Raw genomic sequence first — 25414 nt, forward strand, 5'->3', positions numbered from 1 at the left:
ATATATTATTGTTTCATGTAGAAGTGAAAATACTGTATATCATTTTTGCTAAATTAATACAATCATTCAGAGCAAGCAATTATGATATAATATAGATGGTTTTATCGGATAAAACGGTTTGAGCCATAAAGTTTGTTAATGTTGTTGCCACTGAAACTGATTATAATACAAACATTGGAATAGAGCTGGAAAATAAACCCTTTAAGAATGCTTAAAGATTCAATGGATTGAAATTGAAGCCGTCTATTCTCTATTCATTCACTGTAAAATTGATGCACTGCAAAAAATGTATTCAATAAAAGTATTTTATAGTGTATATAATATATTCAATAGTATACATATTCAATAAATGTAACCAGAAAAATAGATTCAACAAAAGCATCCAGAAAAATATATTTAATAAATATTACCAGATAAATATATTCGATAAAAGCGTCCAGAAAATATATTCAAAAACAGTATCCACTATCCAGTAAATATACTCAAAAAAATAACCAGAAAATATATTCGATAAATGCATCCAGAAAAATATATTCCGTTAAAAAATTCCAACACGTTTTCAATAAAAGCATCCAGAAAATATATTAAATAAAGGTATCCAACAAATATTTTTAATAAAAGTATCCAGAAAATATATTCAATAAAAGTAACCAGAAAATCTAGACTATCTAGAAAAGTATCCAGAAAACCTACCTGTGTGTAAATGACAACTGTTTATAACTAACTATTAGTAGTATTATTGCTGTTGTTGTCGTTGCTTCATTTTAAAATCAATTGATTAGACTGAACTTACAAAAATTGAACTGAACTTACAAAAACCATGGGAGATCACATTTATTGTTACATTTAGTTGTTACACAACTACTTTCTAAATAATGAATAACCAGTAAATATGTCTAGTGTACAGTGCAGTTATTAATCCATCCCGTGTGTCCTCAGGTTGTCCGCAGAAGAGCGTGCCCAGGTGGCTTCCCAGCTGGATGAGCTGAAGGCCACCTACAGTCAACTGTGCGACAGCTCTGCTGCCCAGTTACAACAACTGGAGCAACAGTTGGCCAAAGAGGAGGAGCGCAAGGTACAGTTAATGCTTCAAGGGGAAAACCCAGCAATGTTAAACTTTGCCAAAGCCAGCTTCGACTGCAAAGTCCTGAAAACAATGCTTTTGAAATATATTGCTTTAAAATGGTTTGTCAAACTGCAGCCCTGTAGAGCTAATGTGCTTTTAGGTCTCTGCTTCAGCACACTTCCTGTAATCCTAAAGACCTGATTCAGGTGTCTTTGATTGAGGTTGGAGCAAAATTGTGCATGACAGTGGCTCTCGAGGACTGCAGTTTGACACCTGCGCTTTATATAAAGGTCTCCTTTATGATCAAGTCTGGTCAGTGTGCAATGTGTATGTGTGAGCCAGAGCGAGTGAGTCACTTTTGTGTTGCCTGTCACGTGTGGTTTAACATCCATCACCATCCTCATACACCTTACAGACGTTTTACTTAACAATTGTAACAAATTAATAGCATGGGGTGAAAACTGAGTCATTTCCATTTTCCACAACATGCCTGATGTCATGTCACCCACACCATCCTTATTTGTCATATTAATAAAGCACATTTGCTTAAATGCAACTCATCGGGTCATTATAGTAGAATAGTATGACGGCAGCTTTTGGTCATCAAAAACTGCTCGTGTAGCCACTAGTGTCCATAGAATGCTTTGTAGTTTTGCTTTTATTAAATCAAAAAGAAAAAAGAAAGTTTCCATTCTTCACACTATATATACATTTCATTGTATTAAGGCACATGTAGACATCATTATGTGCCTTAATGTGATAACATCAACATGTTTTGTTGTTGTTGTGCAGCCCCAGGCAGCATTGTTTAGAGTGGATTCATCCATTAGTCATCGTGTAGTGATTACTGTGTGAACAATGGTGTGTTTGTGTTTGAAAAATAAAAGGTTAGATATATTAACAAGACAGATTCATCAAGGAATGATGGGCAATAGATTTCCTAGGGATTGGTACAGAAGAAGAGAGCTATGCAAACCTCCACCTCACTGTTTGAGCATGGTGTGTCCAGGTCACAGCTAAATGTTTGTGTGTCTGTGTGTGCGTTACACTGTCTGTTTTGAGTCCATGTCTGTAATACTGTAATTCTTTGTGGAACTTAATCAGCATTTTGCTTCAAAATCACTAACAGCTGCCGGGAGAGAAAATGTAAGACATCTTGGAGTTTAGAGTAAGAAAGAAAAGTAGTCAGAATACAGACTTTAGTAAGACAGACACCTATAAAGATCTTCATCCACTCATATGTAAGCTTTTCAATTTTGAACGTTTACCAGAAATTAGATATGAGAGGTTTAGTATGAAAATAGTTATTAAATATAGTGTAGTAAATGTTTGCTAGTCAGTCCCGGGCAGCATTTCAGGCTACTGGAGTGTGGCATGCAGATCGCTAACATCCGGCTTCTCACCTTATTGCGTCTCAAACTGCCGAACCCTCGGCCTGTCAGTGTGTGTACGTCTAAGGACAACCGCCGGTAAGTAGTGCTTGCTTTCTCTTTTACAGTTGCTTGCTTTCTGACCTAGCAATTTGTTAAAATTTTCCATCTGTTTTATTTCTCCTCTTTGGCTTCAGAGTATTTTAATCAACTGAATTTTTTAATATTTTTACACACTGCAGTGATATTATCCCAAGTAGTTTTTTGCATGTTTATTCTTTTAACTTGACACTCATAAACAATTTAACTAATTTTAGAGTTAATTTTAGAATTAGTTTAAAATTCATTTTTGGGTTCAGTATACTTTTAACTTGTGTAGTCTTGCTATTCCTACTGTACTCATTTATGGTTTTGGGCATTTTTTCCCCAAAAATGCACTGCATAATCAAATTAGAAGCATTCTTAAAGATATGATATTTATACAAAATATTTATATTTATAGGGCCAAGCAGTCATCGTTGGAGTAATTGACCTTGGAACGATGGAAATCTTTCCAGTTTTCCAAGCAGCCCAGCGTGGTCTCATAGACCAGGACACCAGTCATGTACTGCTGGAGGCACAGCTTGTCATGGGTGGTCTATTTCAGCCTGATTCCTCTGATATCCTCTCCTTAGACAAGGCTCTTTCCGGTAGTTTGATTGATAAACATACCCTCCAATCGCTGGTTGAGTTAGAAACTGCGCTATTTCTTGTCAACAAGGCACAATTTACTGAGAGTCAAGTGTTACCAGTAGCTACTGCTATGGAGGAAGGTGTCATAAAGGAGCTGGTGGGTCTCCGTATACTTGAACTACAGGCGAGCACCGGCGGTCTCAAGTTTTGTGGAGAATTGGTCAGTGTGGATAATGCAAGACAGAAGGGATTGCTATCCGCCGCACTTTTCAACAAGTTGCAGTCCTGTCTTAACCAACGAGAACTTATTGATCCTAACACAGCAGAAAAGCTAAGCCTGGTTGACTTTTGTCAACGTTGTGTTGTCAATCATGAGACGGGTCTGCGGTTGTTTCCGGTTAAACAGAAACCAGGAGGAACCGTCTGCTTACGCTCTGGAAGAAAGGTTGGAATATTTTGTGCTGTTCAAGAAGGGCTCATTGACCGACATGTCACCATTCGACTTCTGGAGGCTCAGTTGTTTGCGGGTGGGATCGCTGACCCCCGATCAGGACACAGATTGACTGTGAATGAAGCTGTGCGGCATGGCCTGATGGATCAAGACCTGGCCTGCACCCTCATGGTGCGACAGCTACAGGCAGGAGGAATAATAGATCCGGTCAGCAGGGAACGTCTAAAGCTAGATGAAGCCATACAAAGAGACCTCATCTCCCCTCGCATAGCCTTGCGTGTGCTCGAGTCTTCCCAGTCTTTTGTAGCAATAGTATGGCCAGAATCAGGAGAGATGCTCCCTGTAAGTGAGGCGTTGCAGCAGGGTGCTGTCAATAGAGATTTTGTCCTGAAAGTCCTGAGCAGACGTCATTCTGTCAGTGCATTATATCTACCTGAGAGTGGGCAGGTGATTCCTCTAGATCAGGCCAAGGAGGTTCTTAAACCACATGCACTGGGTGTCCTAAAACAGACTCAGGTTCCAGATGTTCTGAGTTTGGGCTCCGCTTCCTCTTCGCCATCACCTGCCTCACATGCAGACATCCATTATGACTCTTCTGTCACAGAGGAAAGCAGGTCAAAAGAGCAAGATCAAAACAACCTTCTTACTCACATAATGACACACAGTTACATTGATGGTCACTCAGGAGAAAGACTTGTCCTGCTACAACAAGAATTGGTTGAATTGCTGTGTGAAAATGTTCAAATCTCAAACCTTGCAAGACCAGTGCAACAAGACAACCTCTGCAACGTTATAGGAGACAGGAGGGCTGTGATTATGATTCAAGAAGATTTGAAAGAAAATTTGTTGTTGTCAGAGGAGAATGATGAACTCAAGACAGATGTCAGCATGGGAGAGACTATGGGAAGTGTCGAGAAAGATCTTGCACTATTGGCAGACACAGACAGGGCCCTTAAAGAGCCCTCACCTGAAGATGACTGCCAAGAGAAAGTTCTGTTGGCAGAAATGTATGACAACCCCAAGAATAAACAAGATGAAACCACCAACAAGAACATTGAAGTGAGGAAAACTTTAGGAAAAGTTGAGGAAAATACTGCACCCTTGGCAGACACAGTCGTGAAACAGTCTTCACCTAAAATGGACCAGCAAGAGAAGGTGTCATCAGATAAACAAAAGGAACCCAAGATTCAAAAATATGACATTTCCAGCACAAACACTGACATTGAAGAGTCAATAAAAAGAAAAGAGGAAGCTGTTCCATACCTCATGTGCAAAGAAAGAGCCTTTATAGATCGTTCACATAAAGAGAACCGGCAAGAGAATGTTATGTCATCAGGAGAATGTGAAGAAATCAAGAATATAAGACAGGAAATTGCCTATGTAAACACTGATATGGAGAAGAGCAAAAGACTGGAAATTTCCAGGGAAAATGTTGATATAGGAGAGATGATTAAAAGAGAAGACAGTCACCTTGCAGCCTTGTCAAGCAAAGACCAAAGCTTTAAAGAGTCTTCATCTAAAGCGGTTGAGCCGGGGGTAGAAGTTCTGTCAACAGGGCAATATAAACAACCCATAACTATTGAAGATAAAACGGTCTGCAGGAACACAGAGGAGAGACATAGTGTAGAAAAAGTCGAAAAAGATATCACACCTTTGACATGCACAGACAGAGAAATGACTAGCAAGATTACTGTTACCGAGAAGTTTGCAGTAGAAAAAGGGGAAGATTTTTCACCTTTGGGGAGCACAGACAGCATATTGATAGAACCATCACATCAAGTAGACTGGAAAGAGAAAGTTCTGTTATCAGGAGAATGTGAAGATCCTAAAAATCAAAGAGAGAAAGTTTCCATGAAAACAACTGATATGAGAGAGACTGTTGAAAGAGCAGAGGAAGATTTTTCAAACTTGGCGAGCACAGACAGCATCTTTATAGAACCATCACATCAAATGGGCTGGCAAAATAAAGTTCTGTTTTCAGGAGAATATGAAGAGCCAAAAAATCAGAGAGCAAACGTTTCTAGGACAAGCACTGATATAAGAGATACTGTTGAAATAGCAGAGGAAGATCTTCCACCCATGGAAAGCACAGACACCATCTTTTTAGACCCTTCACTTGAAGGGGACTGGAAAGTAAAAGTTAAATATGAAGAACCCAAAATTATGAAAGATGAAATTTCCTGCAAGACCACAGATTTGAGAGAGAATACAGGAAGAGCAGAAGAAGATCTTGTACCCTTGACAGGCACAGACAGAGCTTTAACTGAACCTTCATACAAGGATGACTGGCAAGAGAAAGTTTTGACATTAGGTGAATATGAACAACCCAAGATGAAAAAAGATGAAACTGCATACAAGAACACTGATATGGGGGAGTCTATAGAAAGAGCAAAGGAAGATGTTGCACCCTTGACAGAGACCGGTACAGCTTCTCTAGTGAGACCATCCCTAGTAAAGACTATATCAGAGAATGGGACATCTCAAAATAAGAGTTCAAATTCAACACTCAATAAATCTAAAAATAAGGAAAGTCTCAAGATGAAGCCAAATGAAAGTGGAAATGCTATGGAGATGACTGATCAAAAATTGCTTGAAATGAGTGAAGGCAGTCCACATGCTTCATTCCTTGACACTGTAAAAACAAGACAATATGACCCATCAGAGATGAAGATGCCAAGTGATGATGTGAAGCTTGAGTATATGGCTATGGAATTGCAACAAGATGGTCTTTTAACTGTAGGTGGCCAGAAAGTTCTCTTGAATGAGGCAGTGGCCCAAGGTTTGCTTCCAGGTCACACCGCTGTGAGGCTTATGGCAAAAGCTGGTCTTTTTGGTGGTTTCTTGGATGCTCATGCCTGCAGGCCACTAAGTGTTAAGGATGTAATGCAGGAAGGCCTGTTGGATAAGGACATGATGTCTAATGTGCTTCGTTCAGAAAGGATTTTAGCAGGTGTGGTAGATGTGGAGCATGGTCGGATCTGCTCAATAAGGGATGCTGCTGATGCAGGCCTGTTGGACTCAAATTCTGCAGCTCGTCTTCTTGAAGCCCAGGTTGTGTCAGGGGGAATAGTCGACCTGCGAAGAGATAAGAAGGTATCGGTTACTCTTGCGGCCAATCTTGGATTGATCGAGGAGAGTGGGAAGGAGGAGCTTCTCGCACTAGAAAAGTCTTGCCGTGGAAAAGGTTCTAATCCAAATGCAATGCGCACCAAGTTGCAACTACAGCTTCAGATGAAGGGTGTAGTGGACCCAAAAACTAAAACCGTTGTGTCTCTTGAAGAAGCCCTTCAGAAAGGCATAATTAGACAGGAAGATTCTGAGCAGATTTTCTGCCAGCAGGTTGCAGAAGGTGGCATTGTGCATCCAGGCTCTGGCGCTCGCCTCCGTGTTGTGGATGCGCACGAACAAGCTCTCGTCAGTAACACAATTGTTCCAAAGTTAGAGAAACTTGAAAAATGTTTCAAGAGCAAAGAACAATTGCGTTTGGATCCATATGCTACACTTCTCCAGGCATCTGTAGGCTCTATTTATGATAATGCATCCAAAACAAGGCTTACTTTAACCAAAGCTGTCTCCAAAGGCCTAATAGATGAAAAAACAGCAAAAGAAGCCATGACCTCGCCCAATGTGAAAAGTGGTTTGTTGGACCCTCATAACACTCATATTGTACCCTACTCCGAGATGATATGCCAGGGTAAAATTGACATTGAGACAGGGCAGAGGTTCCTCGAAGTGAGACCGTTCACGGGCGTTCCAAATGAACATACGAATGAAATTATGACGTTACCACAGGCAATTAAGACAGGACAAGTGGATCCCGTACCCGCACTGAGAGTACTGCAGAGTCAAGCTGATACAGGTGGTATCATTGATATTCACAGTGGAGAGCGTTTGTCACTTCCAGAGGCTGTTAATAAAGGCTTTGTTGATGAAGATATGGCTGAATGTATTGCTATAAATCAAGTCTTGAAAGGTGGGTTGCTTGATCCAGCAACTGGTCACAGGGTCTCCAGCATTACTGAGGCAATTCAGCGAGGGCTGATATCTAAAGAAATGGCTGAAGAGATTCATGAGAGCAAAGATGAGAAGAAATCAACAAACTCGACAAATAAAACAACTTGTTCATCCCTTCCTCAGGTGGTATCAGGTCAGGTTAGCCCTCATAAAAGAACACCTGAGATAAATGTAGCAAGTACACCATTACCATCTCTAAAAGGGGCTGAAATAAAAAGTGCTGATCTTCTGAAAAAAGACAAGCTTGAAATAACCTCAAGTGTCGATGCTTCCGAGCACTCTCCTGATTCTCAAAGCAAAGTGCTCGATGCAGGCTTATCACATGAAATTGTGAAGCAGAAGAGCCCTGACACATCATTAGAGATCCTTACTCAATTTACTTTAAAAGCAGAAAAAAGGCTTAAGCAGGCCATTGATGAGGTAAAGCCTTCAAAATCCAAAGGCATCAAATCAATTCAGCAAAGCCCTGAACAGTTTTCCAAGATGTCTGAGATTAAATGGCAAGAGGTGGCCAAAGACGACTTGGCACATTCGCTAGACCACACCGGAGAAATAGAGATCCAGAGACAGATAGCAAATGAAAGTGCTATCTCTAAGACCATACTGTCAAACACCATAGATGACTTAAAAGAACAAAGCTTTCATGCAGAGCAAACAGAAAGACAAACCAAGATTCAGATGCAGACAGTAAATGAAAGTGCAGGCCCAGAAAACATTTTGTCTGCGACCACAGATAACTTGGAACCCAAAGAACAAGCTCCATATACAAAGCAAGTAGAAGTGCATAGTTTCAAGGTAAAAACACATCAGTCAGGGTGTGAAACGGAGGCAAACCAGGACAACCAGGAGACTAGATTGGATGTGAGTGCTTCCACTCCCACAAAGACAGTTGGAAAGGTACCAGGAAAGAAGAAAGATAGAGGGAAAAATAGCAAGCAAGCTAAAATGGAAAACGAAAGTAAAGTGAAGCAAGTTCCATCTGAGGTTTCTCAAACTATAGTTCCACCAAACATCGAGGTTAGTGAAAAAGATACTCTTACCACTGGTCAGAAGGTAAAGGATGATAAAGTAAAGAAGGACATCAGAGTAGAGTTGTCAAAGATGCCTCAAACAAGTGGTAGCTTTGAACCTGTGTCGGTGAAGGGTGGAAATGTTCAAGTCAAAGCTTTGGAAATGAACACTGCCACAACTGCTAATGGAACAGAGACCCCCAAACAAGAGTCTGATAATCTGCAGTTTAATGTAAGCAATGCAGTGCAAAAAGAGAAGGCTCAAACACAGCTCAGCACCACAACATCTGTGGCAAAAACTGAGCACGAACAAGAAGCTGTTGATACCCCTAAGGATCTTGGCCCAGAACAAGAAAAGAAAAAGAAGAAGAAACATAAAAGTAAAAAAGCTAAGCAAATGGTTGTTGTTGAAGCAGGAGGAGAAAGGGATGATGATCCTGAGATAGAACAGAAGACAGTGATTCAAGAGGTCCAGTCTCAAAGCAATCAATTAAAGGAGAATGAAAATGAAATGCAAGAGAACGTCAGCCAAGCAATGACACAGAAAGAAGTACTTTTGATGAAGGCTAAGGAAAGCATTCTTAGGAAGGTGTTTGAGCGAGGGGTGAGTGAAAAACAAGCTGCTGAGGAATTAGAAGCGATGCGGCAAGGCGCAAGTGGTGAAGAATTGCGCATGATGTCCAAAGATGAATCCGTTCAGAACAAGAAAAGCCGTAAGCCTTTTCAAAGTAAGATGGAGGATGATGAATTACACCAGACTCAGCCAGAAACAAAGGATGAAGGGGCAGTGCCAAAGATGAGGGAGAAACTTCTACCTGGGTCTGATTCTCATGCATGTACAGTTCAAGAACAGATTCATGAACAGAAGGATGTTCAACATGATAATCGTACAAACACACAATTGAGCGGTGGTGAGAGAAATTCACAAATTTCATTGACCGAGGCTTCAGATGAAGATATAGACATAAACCAGCAAAGACCAGTTTCAGTACAGAATTTAGATGTGCAAGGAAGTGATAGAGGAGCAGAAGAACAAAGTATGGAGACATTAGATGAAAAGACAGAAGTTGGGAAGTTGTTAGATACAATGCCTGAATTGGCCTTATCATCAAACACTTCAGTGACTGACAGACATGAAGACGTAAAATCAATAGCCTACGAAAGTGTCCCTGACATGCCAACAACAAAGGACTCTGAAGACCTGCAAACTACCAAAACACCAACAGACAAAGTCAGAAATGAGCCTCAGCCAGACAGAGATGAAGAGTTCAATTTCGGTGATTATGATGCCTCATTTGAACCTTCCATCCAAGAATCAAAACAATCTAGACTTTCCCTTATTGAGGAGATCCCACAGCTTGACACCACAAAGAACAAAGGTGTGAAAGAACATGCAGAAAGTTTAACGGAAGAGCAGTCTGAAGAAATTCAAATAGAAACTGAACACTTGAACATGGAATCTACAAAGTCTACAAATGTAAGACATCTTCCGAACATTTTCTTTAGTTTTTGAAACCTTACTTTACCATTTTTGTGTTTTGAAAATAAATTGTCCTTCTCTTTTCAGTCCTCACTAGCTCGTCAGGAGTGCTTAGAACATGACCAACAGATTGTGGCCCTGCTCTCCATGATCAGACACATTGAGGTCCGTCTAAAACAGCAGCAGCAACAGTCTGTTGGACGGAGTCTCATCGCACTTGATGACATTATCAAACAGACGGAGGTAAATACTTGTTATTCTACAGTAAATCTTCTGAATAGTAGCAATGTACAAACTATCAAGGGTTGTATTCATTTTCATTTGATTCTGTTCTCAGATTCTTGGGTTGGAAATTAGTGACCTAGAACCAGAAGTGTACAAGGAGACTGACGCAGCCAAGCATCTGCTGAACTCTATCCCTCAGGATGTCCCACCTCAGTTGCTTATGGCCTTAGAGAAAGACGAGCGAAGCTTATCTCGAGGATGCAGTGCAGCCAAAGACCTTGCCCAAAATATTTTGCAGGGGTTGCAAGCACAGCGAGAGGCACAAAAAGTAAGAACAATTCTTTCAAAAAATGTTTGGTGTAGTACCTTTATACCTCATCAGTTTCTTTAAATGATGTTTGTGAAATTGTTGCAGGAAACTGTAAATAGCCAGCTAAGAGCTTTAGAAGAGCAAGTTGACATCCTTCTCAGCTGGCTTAAGAAGACTGAGGCTCAAATGGAGGAAGGAACTGGGGAAGATGAGCAGACAGCCAAAGATGAAAGCATTTCTGATAAGATCATTCAGAAGCAACAGCTGTGCGAGGTAAAACACTAACTGTGATAATATATTGGGTGCTTATAGATATGGTTATCATTTATTCACCTTCATGTCGTATAAAAACGGTATATGACTTTCTTCTGTGGAACATATTTTTAGAAATGTTTTGTGTTCATACAATGGAAGTCAATGGAGGGCAGTGTTGTTTGGTTACCAACATTCTTCAAAATATCTTCTTTTGTGGTCTGCGGAAGTCATACATGTTTGGAATGGCATGAGGATGAATAAAATATTTGGGGGTCAATCCCTTGAATATAGCTAGTTAATGCGGCATTCCCATGTATTTACATTGTGATTCCTGATGTTTTTCAGGATTTACAGAATTCCTTTACAGCCCGATCCAATGAAGTCAGCGCTGTGGCGTTCAATATTCAGGTGTTTATCTCTGAGCATGCTCAGGACTTGTTGCCTGATCAGAGCAGGCATCTCCTCGGACACCTGGAGCAGCTACAGAAGGTCTTCCATCAGGCTGTCGGTCACACTCATGCCAGAGCACAGGCACTGTCAGCCCAGCTGGTGAGAGAGAAGGAACGCATGAGGAAAGAACAAAACGAAAAAGAAGAGAAACTGGAGAAAGAGAGACAGACGACAAGGGATAGAGAGGTTTGCAAAAAGATGAATAATTGCTTGCGCTGCCATGTTAAGAACAAAACGAATGTGGGGTTTTTGCTTTTAACTTTTGTTTTTTGCTTTTAACTTTGGCAATACTAAATCACAAAAGAATCTAAAGCAAAGCAAGTACTGTAAGTAAAAAGTCACTACAAAGTCACTTTCTGCATTTGCACATTTAAAATAATCTCTACATGCGTGTAAAAATGATGATTTCCTTTTTGTTTCGTTTATTTTGCTTTGTCAGTAATGCTTATAATTTGTTGTTGTCATGTTTTTGTTGCCATCTGCATTTCAAACTTTTCCAGCTGTGTGTGAGTGGTTGTAACACGCGTGTATTAACCTGTCTGCCTTGCTCTTACAGATTGCCTCAGAAGAGACGTTTGGAAAGACAAAATTTTAAAAGTAGCCTCACTACTGAGTTGTTTTTGTCTAAAGACTTTTGTTTGCTTCACTGGCCTGTTGAGAGTGTTGTGTTGGGTGTTTTGTGTGGTGACTTTGGACACATCGTGCTCAACCAGTGTACATTGAAATCCTTGGACTGTGTAAAATTCTTTGAGAGTTTGTTGGGATGAAAAGGAAATCATATGATGAGCACTTTGATCAATTATATTGAATGATATAATAATTGATCAAATGCAAAGTAATGTTTTATTTTGTTTAGTTTGTTCTTGCTTTACTGACCTCTTTTCTTAATGGTGGGATGTAGGTTGTGCAGCAGCAGAAGGCAGAATGCTCTCAAAAACTGGAGAACCTCACAATGTGGTTGGCTGGTGCTGCCAGCCTCCTGGCCAATCAGAGAGTGGGTGATGATGTAAGCACATTACAACAGAAGCAAAAAGAGCTTAAGGTGAGATTATGAAGACATATCTTTCATTTGCTTTTAAAAGGCTTTCGCCTGTACTAAGTTACTGAATAGTTAAAACAGCAAAAAAAATGTAATGTTTGTTTTATTCTGTCTGTATCCTATATATAACAATAGGACGTGGAAAAGGACCTTCAGACCAAAAGTGACTCATTGATGGAAACTATGCGTTCAGTGGAGGAGTTTCTGGCCGAGCGAGGTGACAGTTTGAGTCCCGAAGAAAGGAACAAACTACAAGGGGCGCTATCACAAATGAAAGAGCAACACAACTTGCTTACAAACTCCATCCAGTCCTCACTGGCTCAGGTGGACACTGCCATTGTCACAACAGTTCAGCAGAACACACAGAGAGTAAGCTGAGCTTCATTTGTTTCGTTTTTCTGTGTATTTTTTTATTCTTTCAATAATTGTCATCTTTTGCGTCTACTGAAGGCAAAAGCGGAGGAGCAGATGCAGGAGACGCAAGAAAAAATAGACACACTGTTCAGAGAATTGTCATCGCTGGATGAGTCGAAGAGGCGGTCGCTTGGGGGGACGGTGACTGACTCTGCATTATCTGGACCTTCAGAGAACACTCTCAGTTCGCACAGTGATATGCTTCAGGTCAGAATCTTAAAGAGATGTAAATCATTCTTTATTGTCATTTTCAGTCAGTTTTAAAGTTCAGTTCTATGTTTTGGAGATGGTTTTGGAATCAGTTTAGTCAACTTTAAAGTTCAACAGTTGGTTTTAATGTTTTAAAGTCAGTTCGAAGGTAAATTAAGTGAGTTTTAAAGTACAGTAGATTAACACCGTGTCTTCACATGACGACAATAGAATGCATTAGAACCCATTATAATTAAACATTTTGTCCACACTTGATGCGGCGCATTGCAACGCGACAATCCCATTAGAACAAGCCTCGTGTCGCGTCATGCCGGTCGCGAGTCCAGTGTAGACATGGTGTCAGTCAAATCTAAACATCTAAAATCAGGTCAACCTGTTTTCACTAGGTTCTAAAATAAGTTCAGCTTTAAAGGAGCAGAAAATCCAAATATTTATATTTTAGACAACCTCATGCCATCCCAGATGTACTGTATATGATTTCATTTCTGCAGTTGAATACTAGTAAGTAATTTTATCTGAAACTGCCCTCTTGTTATCTATACCTGTATGGGATCTAAGTTAACGTGTTGAAGCACATACATGCATCATTAAAGTCATCCGGATACCTCCAATGGTTTAATAAACATCTTCTGAGGCGAAATGAAACTTCGGTGACAATAATGAAAATTATTAACTTACATGGCAATCAGTATGTTGTGTATTCATGTAAACATACAGTACATGGCAGCCCTTCTTTAACTTCAAATCTCATTGGTTCTTGCATATCTCTTGACTCAAATGCATGTCTTGTTTCAAGAAATTAAAGAAAATGATATAGATATAGATATACAAATATAGCTGGGATGACATGAGGGTAAATTATGAATTGAGAGAATTTTCATATTTCGGTGAACTACTCCTTAAAGTAATTTCAGTCAGGTATAAAAGTTAGTTTTTGTATTGCCGTCACCAGGACAAAGTTCAACACATGCTTTGTTTTTTGTTGATTCCACCAGACTGAGCTGCAGCAGTTACACGCTCAACAGGCTCACCTGCAGCAGGTGGCCCAATCCGTCCGTTCCCTCCTGGAGCAACCAGACTCCAGTGTGCCGCCAGAGGAAAAACAGCGTCTGCGGGCCAAACTGGACCAGCTGCAGAGTCAACATCAGGAGAAACTTCAGAGCTGTCAGGACAAACTGAGGCGGGCAGATGCCCTGAGAGAAGAGCTCGCCAAGTTTGTACAGGAGCACGGGAGCCTGGGAACATGGTTGGATCAGAGCGAACAAGAGCTACGTTCGCTCGGGGAGGGAGAAACTGACGCAAAGGGCCTGAAAGACAGGATAGAGGAGCACAAAAAGGTACAAACAGTGATGATGACTTACAAAATGGGTAACCAAATTGCTTTAAGTGCAAGACATTAACTAATACAAAGTAAACATGAAGGAGGAAAATAAAATGTAGTGTTACTCCGTTCATTTATTTGATCTCCATTACTGTGCTGTTTGTGTTATAGTTAAAAAATATATATTTTACAGCTTGCAGAGGATGTCATCTGTCACAAAGCAGACCTGCGCTTTGTGACCATCTCCGGCCAGAAAGTTCTTGACTCTGTCCAGGGGTCTCTGGAGAAGGGCAGTAGTACCGATCCAGCTCTGGAGGACACAAGGCAGCTAGTGAGCGGAAAGCTCCAGGATGCCACACAGCGCTACAATTCATTACACAGTAAGGTGGGTACAACCAAAAGTCTAAACTAGCATGCAATGAAAGTTGTTAAGATTGATCATTGATTCTTGTGTGTTCCTTTCTTCAGTCCTCAGAACTTGGCACCCGTCTCTCTGGTCTCCTTGAGCGATACCAGCAGTACCAAGATGAGGCTGGATCCTTAGACTCATGGCTGAGCGCTCAGGAGAAAAATCAGAGCATGTTTAAGCCCAGCGGAGAGCAAGCAGACCCTCAGGCGCTGCAGCGTGTGCTCAGTACCGTACAGGTCAGATAATTTTGCCAAAATATTAGAAGTACCGGATTACTTGAGTGAGGCTTACCATTAGTAATGTTTCTGATGAATCACCTTCTCTTATGTGGTCTCTTCTCAGCTTCTACAGGATGAGCTGGCAGAACGTACGGTACAGCTCGAGAAGGTTAAGAGAGCAGGGAAAGAGCTGGCCAACACACAAGAGTCCCCTACTCTCAAAACAGCAGATTTTAACAACACTACAGGTAAATTTATTCCCACTAAACACATTTTTAAACTCAAAGCTAAAAGTGGATAATGATGAGTCAACATTTGTTGCCATAATGTACATCCTATTTACCTGAACTGATGTTGCCTTAGCGTTATTGTATATAATTCCCATATTCTGTTTAAATTCTACACTTTTAGATTTCTAATGTAATTTAAATCCTATATTTATTTAGATTACCATTTTTAATTCATTATTTAGATTGCTATTACTATTTTTAAATATTATATAAATGTTTTAATATTTTTAAATAATATCGTTTTTTATTTAATTTGATTTTTTTTATTTACTTTTACATTTTTTAGTTAAATACATATTTTATTATAATTGTTAATAATTATTTTATTATGCCTTTTTCTGTTCTTCACAGTCTAATAAAAGCTTATCAAACACAAAGTTGTATAATGTGTATAACTGTGTATGTGATGAATACACAAATTGTGTTTAATTTTAATGTTAGACCGACTGATGCGTTTAAAAATTTCCCCTTATCATTTCAGATGCCTTGGAGAAGCGCTTTGAAACTCTGTCTGATTCAGTGTCAATAAGAGCCGATCAGCTCCAGACGGCTGTTGCTCAGTCAGTCAGCGTTCAGGAGGGGCTGAAAGCACTGCTGGCGTGGTTGGACGGCCTGCCTTTATCTTCCGGCCCAGTCCAACCTACTGCCCAAGCAGTTCAGGAAGCCCTGACACAAAATCAGGTGTGTTGTCTCACTGTAATTATCATAGGCCAACTCTTCTAATTATAATTTCTAATTAATTTTATATAATAAAAAATAAAAAACATGGCACTTTTTTCCTTCAGAAAATACGTCAGGAGCTGCTTTCGAGGCAGGGCAGCGTAGATGCCACGTTTGACTCTGTAACCAAGCTGTTGAAGTCTGCAGATGCATCAACCGCATCTGGCCTGCAGGGGGCACTGCAGAACTTGACACAGCGCTATACAGATGCCCAGGCCAAGCAGACTGAAAGAGAGAATGAATTACGAGGACTTTTACCCAAGCTGGAGAGCTTTGAGCGTCAGAGCGCAGACCTCCTCAGCTTCACGCAGAGTCGAGAAAGATCGCTGACCCCACTGGGACAACCAGACTGCAGTGTAGAGGACTACAGACAGACTGTAGAGGTTAGGGAATAACGTTTATGGCATCTGTGTGACTGTTAAATAATGTCCAGTTTTAAAAATATAATGATCTTTTTCTTATTAAAGGAGATAAAATCAGAAATTGCTCAAGAGTCAAATCAGTTGAAGTCTTTTGTCGACCTTGGCTCTGACCTGAGTCAATCTGGGGTCCTCGCCAATGTCCAAAGTCTTCTTGACACAACCAAAGATGTTTCTGAGGAGTTTGCACGCCTGGAGTCCAGTGCCAATGAGAGGTGAGTGGAGAAAGTTGTGAAAACACATTACTTAACATAATTTCTCTCTTCAGATCGCAAGTAGAACCAAGGGAGTAAGCAAATATGTAAGATTTGTGAGAATCTGTTAAGAATCAGGCACCGTGCCTCTTTAATATCTATAGTCCCAAATCGGGGGAAAAAAGGTTTTTTAAAGTCTGTTCTCTCTCATAAGACCTATTCACAAGTTTACTCTGTTGAGATTTTAACCCCATCATAATCAAACGCGTTTTTCATACAACCTCTAAAAATGACAGAGCTCTAAATGATTTGATCTCTGACATGTGACAAAAATCTCATAATAACGTTTTCAGGCATAAAAATAGTGTCATGCTAACCTAATTTGACACTAAGTTTATTATGGAAAGCATTCTGCCACATTACTTCTCAAGACGGATCATTTCAGATGCCCCCAAGAGAGGAATCATACATCAGTCAGTTTACGGGTTCTTAATATCTGACTCCACGTGTCTCCTTGAATACTTGTTAGTGGGAAGTGGGATTATTGTAATATAAACTAAATGTAAATAATAGCATGTTAGGACATGACCTTCGACCCCAACTACTGCTAACAATAGTGGAGGCGTGCTGCCCACACAAGAGTCTGGCTCTGTTTAACGTCTAACACAGACTCCTCATCTATCACCATAGATTTAAAATAGGCACCTCTTGTGTTGACTTATTCATAGAAAGGATCATTTGCCAAATGTGTGGTTGTGTTCGTTTACAGTAGATTTCAGCTGTAAACAAACTGTAATTTTCACCTTTTTTTTAAGTATTTGTTTTTAAAGGAGAGTCAACAGACAAGGGGGCAAGATAGAAAGTATTTGGAAATAATTGTGATACAATACATTTCATTTTTTGTTTAACTTTACATTTTAAATCATTTATAAACTATGAACTAAACCAAAAAATATGTAATGTAACTAATAATAATATTACTATTATAGTCCTAACTAATATTACTAATAGTAAAAATAATAATACAATTAAAATAGTTATATATTACTGTAATTGTATTAACTAATATTACTAATATTAAGAATAGTAATACTAATCATAGTAAAATGTTTTATATTCTATAAGGTTTACATTTTTTGTTTACATTTTTTCTTAGTAAATTTTGGGATTTCAACAGATGTCTAAGTTATTGTTACATTGTATGATTTTATTGTTTATCGTATAATTTCAGTTGTTGGATACAGCTAGGAACTTCAATGTCTAGCAAAAAATGACTATTTTAAAAAGGGGAAGCTGAGACAGAGTGTTTCACATAGTTTCATTGTGTTAGATAATAATTAATCTAATTGTTTAATGTAAATAAACATATATAGTTTGTGCCTCTAATGTGTTAAGAAAAAAAAAACACACGCAGCTTTTTCGTTTAAAGTGGTATACATTCATCTAACTTGTATCGTGTCCTTCACAGACTCAACTCCATTCAAAGCTGCGGCCAGCAGCTGGCTCAGTTCCGCTCGCGCTCTGGCTCCCTCCTCAGGTGGCTGCAGGCAGTGCAAGAGCAGCTGCCTTCCAAAGAACCCAACCTCAGCACAGAAAGCCTGCAGAGACGAGCACAGCAGCTCAAAGTACGACTTCACTTCTCACTATTCACAGGGATTAGACACCAGCGTCTGGTTTTAGTCAGCAAGCTTTATTTAACACGTCTCGTCCTCCTCCCAGGATCTGCTAACGGAATGGGAGACCCAAGGAAGCCAAGTTCAGGAGTTGAACAAGACCAGTTCACAACTGGAGAGTCAGATCATTAGCATCACAGCACCAAAGCACAAAGCTGGTGAGAACAGCAATAATGTGGAGCCGACGCTGTGTTTGTTTGTTGTTTTTTAGTGATTTTGCTATGATGTCACAGAAAATGTTTGGTTCCCAAATTACTACTTTAAGGGTCTCAGACTGCTATTTGGAGTTTATGTGTGTGTTGGGTGACGAAAACGAAAGTTTTAAAAATTGTAAACCACAAAAGTCAATGTGCTAATAATGAACGTAATGAAAAAATGGGTTACACTTTATTTTAGTGCCCGTGTTACAGTGTAATTATACATTTAAGTACTGAGTAATAAAAATAAACTACATGTACTTACTATAGGGTTAGGGTTTGGTTTAGGGTTAGTTACATGTAATATGCATAATTTATAGTAAATACTATAGTAAATACATGTAACATATTTAACAAGGGCACCGTAAAATAAAGTGTTACCAAAAAATGCAATGTAAATTGAAAGGTTTGTAGTTATATAGCCCCAGAATCATATATTTAAGTAAACAATGGTCACGTATATGCCTGTCACTGAGCATGCAGGTTCTTACTAACAAAACTGTTGTCATTATGTCTAAGCTGTGTTTATTGTTTTGTTTTTGAGCTTTATGTTTGTTTGTACTGCTCAAGTATGTCTTTGAATTATTGTGCAAGTGTCTGAGCGTGTGTGTTTGTGTGTATCTCCCAGGCGTTCCCCAGCTTAATGGTTCCAGTCCCAGCAGTGTTAATGGCATTCACACCTGTAAAGGTGAGCGTCCTCCACACCTTTACATCACTGAAGGCTTTTCTCCTTTCATCCATATTAAACTTCCACTTAACATCCACTTGCTTTCACCTTTCATTGAAACTCCTCCACTCTCTTTGCTCTCTCTCTCTCTCTCTCTCTCGCTCTCGCTCTCGCTCTCGCTCTCGCTCTCTCTCTCTCTCTCTCTCTCTCTCTCTCTCTCTCTCTCTCTCTCTCTCTCTCTCTCTCGTCTTTTGCTCTTTTGGATTACAGAAAATATCACGTCTCTTTTCTATCTCTCATTACTGCTCTCGGCTTCGGTCTCTGTCTCGTATCGCTCTCATATATCTTAGTCTCGCTCTCTATCTCTCTATCTTTTCCATCCTCTTCTTCTCTTCTCGCTTGCTCTGATTGTTCGGTCTCTGGCTCTCTTCATCTCTCTGTCTCTTATTGTCTCTGTTCCTTCCCTACTCTCTCTCTCTCTCTCTCTCTCTCTCTCTCTCTCTCTCTCTCTCTCTCTCTCTCTCTCGCTCTCTCTCGCTCTCTGTTAGTCACTCTCCCTGTTATATTAGCCATTGCTTCTGTGTTGTGCTGTTTGTTTGCTTTCCGAGTATATGCAGGTTGTTGTCATGTGTATTTGTGCGTACAGGTACAGGTGTATTTTGTGCTGTCATTTTTTGATTGAAATGCCTCAATCTTCAGCTTTAATCTCATTATTCGAAAAGCATAAGGCACTTTTCACACAGTGGATCCATAATGGTGGCCAAAAATGAGAAAAACACTATCTTGTTAACAAATGGTACAGTAATAGCAGGTTTAACCTTTTGATGATTTTAGTTCACTTTTCCTCCTGCAATGCTTCTAGAAATGGTCCAACTGATATTACTTCTAGGGTGTTTTTATTACAAAGCTAAAATGGTAATGCGTTAATTAAACAAGCAATAAAGATTGTACACCTTTTAAACTGTCTGTTTAAAATGTTTAATAGTTTACAACAAAACAACAGATTTTTGCGTCCTAATAATAAAATGTAGGATACCTGTTTGTGAAAAATGGCAAAAACATGATGCAGTTGAATAAGTATTCGGTTATTGGCCTGCTCTGACTGTACTTACATCAGCGTTTCTTCCCTCTAACCCTCTAGACTTGACAGAGATCCAAGTTGCAGTGGCCGATGTGAACAGCAAGTATGAACAGCTGGGCAGCGACTTAAAGGAGAGGAGGAGTAAACAAGAAGCCTCTCTCGACCTGCGACAGCAAGCCAGAAAGGGCGCTGAGGCTCTTGTCCAGTGGCTGGGCCCTCGTGAACACAGTCTGATACAAGGGCAAACTGCATCACCCTCACGCCCAGATGTGGTGCGTGCGCAGGCCCAAGAGACCAAGGTAATTTATTTTCAGTGAGATATTTTACTGTACTTTTTCAAACTGAGAAAATATGCGACAGTAGATGAAAACCCAGAAAACAAGTATGGGCAATCTGTAATTTTCTCAGACTTAAGTGTGGCTATCATTCTACAGTATGTCATTATATCGTCAGTAAGATGACAGGCGGATATCTTTGTCCAGGCTTTAATCTCCGAGCTCACTGAGCATTCTGGGAAAGTGGAGGATCTCAAGAACACTCTAAAGCAGCTCATTACAGAAAATCCAGACTCTCCTGAAGCAGAGACGTGGAAACGTCAGCTTGAAGACATAGGTCAGTGAACAAAGTGACGGCAGCAGTCTTTTAAATATAGTGTCCCTGCATAAATATAGTACTTCAGTTTAATGGACTTTATCCCCACAGCAATTACTTTGTAAGTGTTTAATGACGCACTACACAGAACAATGCATTAATATTCATTTGTTGGTCTGGTCATGGGTTGAATACAGGAAGCAAAAATGTTACTTTAGCTCCAAGAAAAGCCCTCGCCTTCAATCTTACAGGTCAAATATCCTGAAGTTCTGTTAATAACATTTTTAAGCCATTTTGTTGCTTTCAAAGACCAAAAGCGACAATAATTTTTTATCCAATCAGAATGCTTAATTTAAAAAAGCATGCAGATGCCTGGCATACTCGAGTTGTCCTCCGAATGAGACAACAATCTGTCTCTGTATGCCACGAAAAAATATGTTGTCTAAACCAAATTGCTATGTGTAGTGTATCATAATTGTGTGCGGTTGCTTTGTTTAGGATTAAAATAATGATTCACGATCAATCATGGTACCCTAGAATTTTAGTGTTGCCATGGTTACCAGTGCAGTGATGTTACTATGGTTTCACAGAAGCATCCATACTGGTTTCTAAGATGTCTTACAAACAAGCCCACTGCTTTCCCCTCTAGACTCACGGTGGAAGAAGGCCAATGAGACGGCGGCGCAAAGGCAAACTGAATTGGAGGCGTGTGCTGATAGGCTGGGCAGTTTTGCAACAGCGGCAGGTCAGCTTGGCCCATGGCTGCGAGAGAAGGAGCTGATGATGAGTGTCCTGGGCCCGCTGAGTATCGATCCTAACATGCTTAACACGCAGAAACAGCAAGTGCAGGTAAAGTGGTTTAGAATTGTTTTTAACGTTTAGAAATAAACAATACATCAAACATCATTTGTTAAAGAAAACATTATGAAGTAGAATTTTTTTTCATTATAAAAACCGTTTAACTTCTTTTCTCCTCCTCAGTTCATGCTACGTGAGTTTGAGACCCGGCAACCCCAGTTTGACCAGCTGACACAGGCAGCGGAGGGAATCCTCTCCCCGTCTGCAGATGAAAGTTCTGGAGATGGCAAAGACCTCGAGGAGGTGAGAAAGGAGCTGGCAGACATTTCACGACAGTGGGAAAACCTCACCTCTCGCCTCACCGGCCGCTCCCGGCAAATCGAGCAGGCGCAGGGGACCAGCGAGAGTTTTCAGGCTCTCCTCAGGGAACTGTCTCAGAGCGTGGCCGATCTGGGCGAGAGGCTGGACGCGCAGGCATCTCTAAGTGCTCAGCCCGAGGCGCTGCGCCGGAGGCTTCAGGAAACCGGGGAGATCCGCGCTGAGCTGGAACAAAGACGGGGTCAGCTGACGCAGGCTGAGCAGTTGTGTGCTGAGCTCAGCTCGATTGTGGCCGAACCGTATCTTAGAGATGAGTTGCACAAGAGACTGGAGAGCGTGAGCGGTCCTTTAAAGAGTTTAGAAGAACGAGCCGGTGAGTAGAGTCCGCTATGGACCAGTTGCCGTTTATGATTTATATTATAATAACCATCATGCCTTTCACTGTTGTCTTTCAGCTGATGGTTTGTCTCAGCTACAAGCCGCCCTGTCCAGCACTCAACAATTTCAACAGATGTTCGATGAGCTTCGTGGCTGGTTGGATGGGCAGGCTGGGAGTCACAAAGCTGCTATTTCCGAACCCCTCCCTTGCCAACCTGACGCCCTGAAGACCCTTCTCGCCCAACAGGAGGACCTCCAAAAAACCATTGCACAGCAACGTGGGTCCTATGAGCTCATCCAGGCCGAAGGGTCATCTCTTCTAGCGTCCCTCCCTACTGGAGATGAACGAACTGCGTTACAGACTCGTCTAAACACCCTACGCCACGATTGGGATAGCTTGAACCAACATACCACTGAGAAACACACTCAAATAAAAGAGACACTATCCCGTGCCGAGTTGTACCAGCAACATCACGATGAACTTGTACCCTTAGTGACGGAATACGAGCAGAGGGAAGCAGAAATCCACCTGTCGCTGGACCCCGCTGCTTTAGATGAGGCTTTGCAAAAAGCTAGACAGTTGAACCTCGACTTGGATCGTCGTCGCCCCCTCCTGGATTCTTTGAACACCGCAGCGGATCAGCTGCTCGACCAGGGCTGTGCTGGCGAAGAGACCGTGAGGGACGAGAAAGCCCAGTTTAACCGCAGTGTGGACGGCCTATCCGAGCGACTCCAGGAGTGCACGGCCCAGCTGGAGGAGTTGGGAAGCAGGCTGAAGGAGTTTGAAGATGGAAAACAGGCTGTGGAAAGACGACTCGAGGCAGCCAAACATCAGATCGAGGTGCAGGAGGCGCTGGGACCGCAAGCTTGTAGCAATAAAAGCCTGGAGCGTCTGCGTAGCCAGCAGGAGTTGTTAAACTCATTGCAGCCGCAGGTGGTTTACCTGCGGAATTTGGCTCAGGGGTTGGTGCAGGATGCGCCACAGATCTCCGGTGCCGAAGATGGCGGCCGGCGGCTGTTGCAGCAGGCTCTTGATACGGAAAAGGACTTTGAAGAAGTTACAGAGAAGGTGAGAGAATCTGCACATGATCAGTAGTCTCTGGAATGTGTCAGGAGTGAGTCTGTAGACGGGATGTTATATATAACCTCATCCGAAGTTTATGTCTGTGCATGTACGTGTTTGCCGAAGTTAGACAGAATCTTATTCTGGATGGAGGTCCCGATTTGGCTTACGGATTCCAAAGAGTGTGTCATCATGATTTTGTAATCAAGTATTAGAATTTCATATAAACAAGGACTTTTGCTTTATTGAAGAGTCTTATGAATTCTGTATACTAAATATTATTTTAGGATATACTTTTAGTATACACCAATACATTTCTATTAGAGATGCCATTACCGATGCTATTATAGATACTATTACCGATACTAAACGTTTATCGACCTATTATTGGCCGATATATCAGTGCATCTCTAATTTCTATATTTCAAATAACTATGTCTCCACGCTATGTCTTTCACAGACTGAGCAATGCTGCTCATCGCTGGAGTCCCGTTTACAAGGTGTGGGAGAGGTCCAGTCATGTGTGCGTGACGTGTTCTCCCGTCTCGCTGACTTGGACGATGAGCTGGACAGTCTTAGCCCTGTTGGACGAGATGCTGACTCCTTGGCCTCACAAGCTGATGCTGTCAGAGGTTTTCTGAGCCGACTCAATGCCCTCCGCTCTGAGCTCGAGAGTCATGGCGGAGACTGCACCGCTATGCTCCGTAGAGAGGGCAGCTCTCCTGATCTTCTAGCTCTCAGGAGAGAGACTGAGGCCCTGAGCAGACAAGCGGGCAAGCTGGCTGAGAGGGGCCAGAACCGTCTGGCTCTCATAGAAGCAGCAGAAGACCGTGTGAAGGAGTTCTACGCACGTCTGGCTGAGCTGCAGGGGTTGCTGGGACGGGCCGAAGAGGTGCTGAATACACAGGCTGTGGTGGGGACGGAGGTGGAGGTCATCAAACAGCAACTTCAGGAATTCAAGGTAGGAACAGATGATTGGTGCTTTTGTGTTTGGATGATTTTTTGAAATTTTTGGTTTCGAATTGCACTGGGATAAGCACTATTCACTACTAGTGTTTATGCACAATGCATGTTATCTAGGTAGGATATCATCCTGGGCTGTGTCCAAAATCAAACCCCTATAACCTTATGCTGCAGTCGCACTATAGTTTTCATTTCATTGACTTCCATTCATACAGAAGCAAATGCTGCAGACCACAAACACAAGCTCCTGCGAAAAAAAAATTCATTTCCGCACTTTCCAAAGTTTGGTCAAGGTTATGGGTCAAGTTTGGTGAACTCTGACCTGCGATTAACAGTGCAAGTACATTGGAATCCATGATGAATTAAAAAAAACAACACTTTTGCATATGATATGATTTAATATCCGATTGCTACCCTTTTACCAACATTACTTTTTCTTACATTTCTTCAGTAATATAGTCCATTTGAAATAGTGAAAAAACCCAATTGAGCAAATTTAGAGACTAAATCACACTGTGCGCCTGCATCTAGCCGTGAGGTTGCCAATTGCGACCAACGTCTCTCCCCACCCCTCCCTTTCGAAGCACTACGTTGGCTTACACAGAACTAAGATGTCGTCACGTTTTCACTTCTTTGCTGATGGAGATAACGTATTTACGAAACGCGCTCTGTAGAGCAGTTTATAGAGCAGTTTATCCATTTAGGGCTACTGGAGAAACAACATGGCGAATTCCATGTACTGTAAGGGGACCCGCGGTGTATGTAGATAGAAATAGCTCATTCTAAGGTAATAAAAACAAAACGCTTCTTTATGTAACGTCTTTATACACCTCTGAAGACATATTTATGCATATTATATTGCATTACTGTCGATAGATACTCCAAAAAAATTACACATTGGACCTTTAGCTATAACTTTAAAGCACAACTCTACACTTTATATCAGGGAATTAATCAATGTTTGGGTGATACGATAATCCTCCAGAACTGGCAAAGTATGTTGATATAAACACTAGTCCTGATTGAGTAAATCTCTAATGTTCGTCTGGCCCCACTCCATTTTCCTTTAGGTGGATTTATTTCCATTGAAAGTAACTATCGTCAAAGCAATCTGAATGCAATTACACACTCTCTGAGGTCCTGTCTCC

The 25414-nt window shown here is 41.0% G+C and overlaps 1 protein-coding gene across 18 annotated transcripts in view; it reads left to right on the forward strand.

Annotated features, from left to right (window-relative positions):
- macf1a (microtubule actin crosslinking factor 1a) overlaps window positions 1-25414 on the forward strand; it is a 155239-nt gene that overhangs the window by 88638 nt on the left and 41187 nt on the right. For 17 of the 18 annotated variants that reach the window (XM_057354515.1, XM_057354520.1, XM_057354524.1 and 14 more), the window contains 25 exons: window positions 940-1075; window positions 2939-10060; window positions 10151-10306; window positions 10401-10616; window positions 10704-10871; window positions 11199-11489; window positions 12205-12345; window positions 12478-12711; window positions 12793-12963; window positions 13962-14303; window positions 14481-14672; window positions 14756-14932; window positions 15039-15162; window positions 15686-15885; window positions 15990-16307; window positions 16392-16558; window positions 18006-18162; window positions 18257-18368; window positions 19036-19095; window positions 20216-20454; window positions 20638-20767; window positions 21396-21595; window positions 21728-22235; window positions 22318-23309; window positions 23764-24264. In XM_057354515.1, coding sequence (XP_057210498.1) covers window positions 940-1075; window positions 2939-10060; window positions 10151-10306; window positions 10401-10616; window positions 10704-10871; window positions 11199-11489; window positions 12205-12345; window positions 12478-12711; window positions 12793-12963; window positions 13962-14303; window positions 14481-14672; window positions 14756-14932; window positions 15039-15162; window positions 15686-15885; window positions 15990-16307; window positions 16392-16558; window positions 18006-18162; window positions 18257-18368; window positions 19036-19095; window positions 20216-20454; window positions 20638-20767; window positions 21396-21595; window positions 21728-22235; window positions 22318-23309; window positions 23764-24264 — 13054 coding nt within the window. The remainder of the gene's footprint in view (window positions 1-939; window positions 1076-2938; window positions 10061-10150; window positions 10307-10400; window positions 10617-10703; window positions 10872-11198; window positions 11490-12204; window positions 12346-12477; window positions 12712-12792; window positions 12964-13961; window positions 14304-14480; window positions 14673-14755; window positions 14933-15038; window positions 15163-15685; window positions 15886-15989; window positions 16308-16391; window positions 16559-18005; window positions 18163-18256; window positions 18369-19035; window positions 19096-20215; window positions 20455-20637; window positions 20768-21395; window positions 21596-21727; window positions 22236-22317; window positions 23310-23763; window positions 24265-25414) is intronic. The other variant, XM_057354519.1, reaches the window with a different exon arrangement.

Source organism: Triplophysa rosa, linkage group LG16 (genome assembly GCF_024868665.1).
Source record: "Triplophysa rosa linkage group LG16, Trosa_1v2, whole genome shotgun sequence".
Lineage (NCBI taxonomy): Eukaryota > Metazoa > Chordata > Actinopteri > Cypriniformes > Nemacheilidae > Triplophysa > Triplophysa rosa.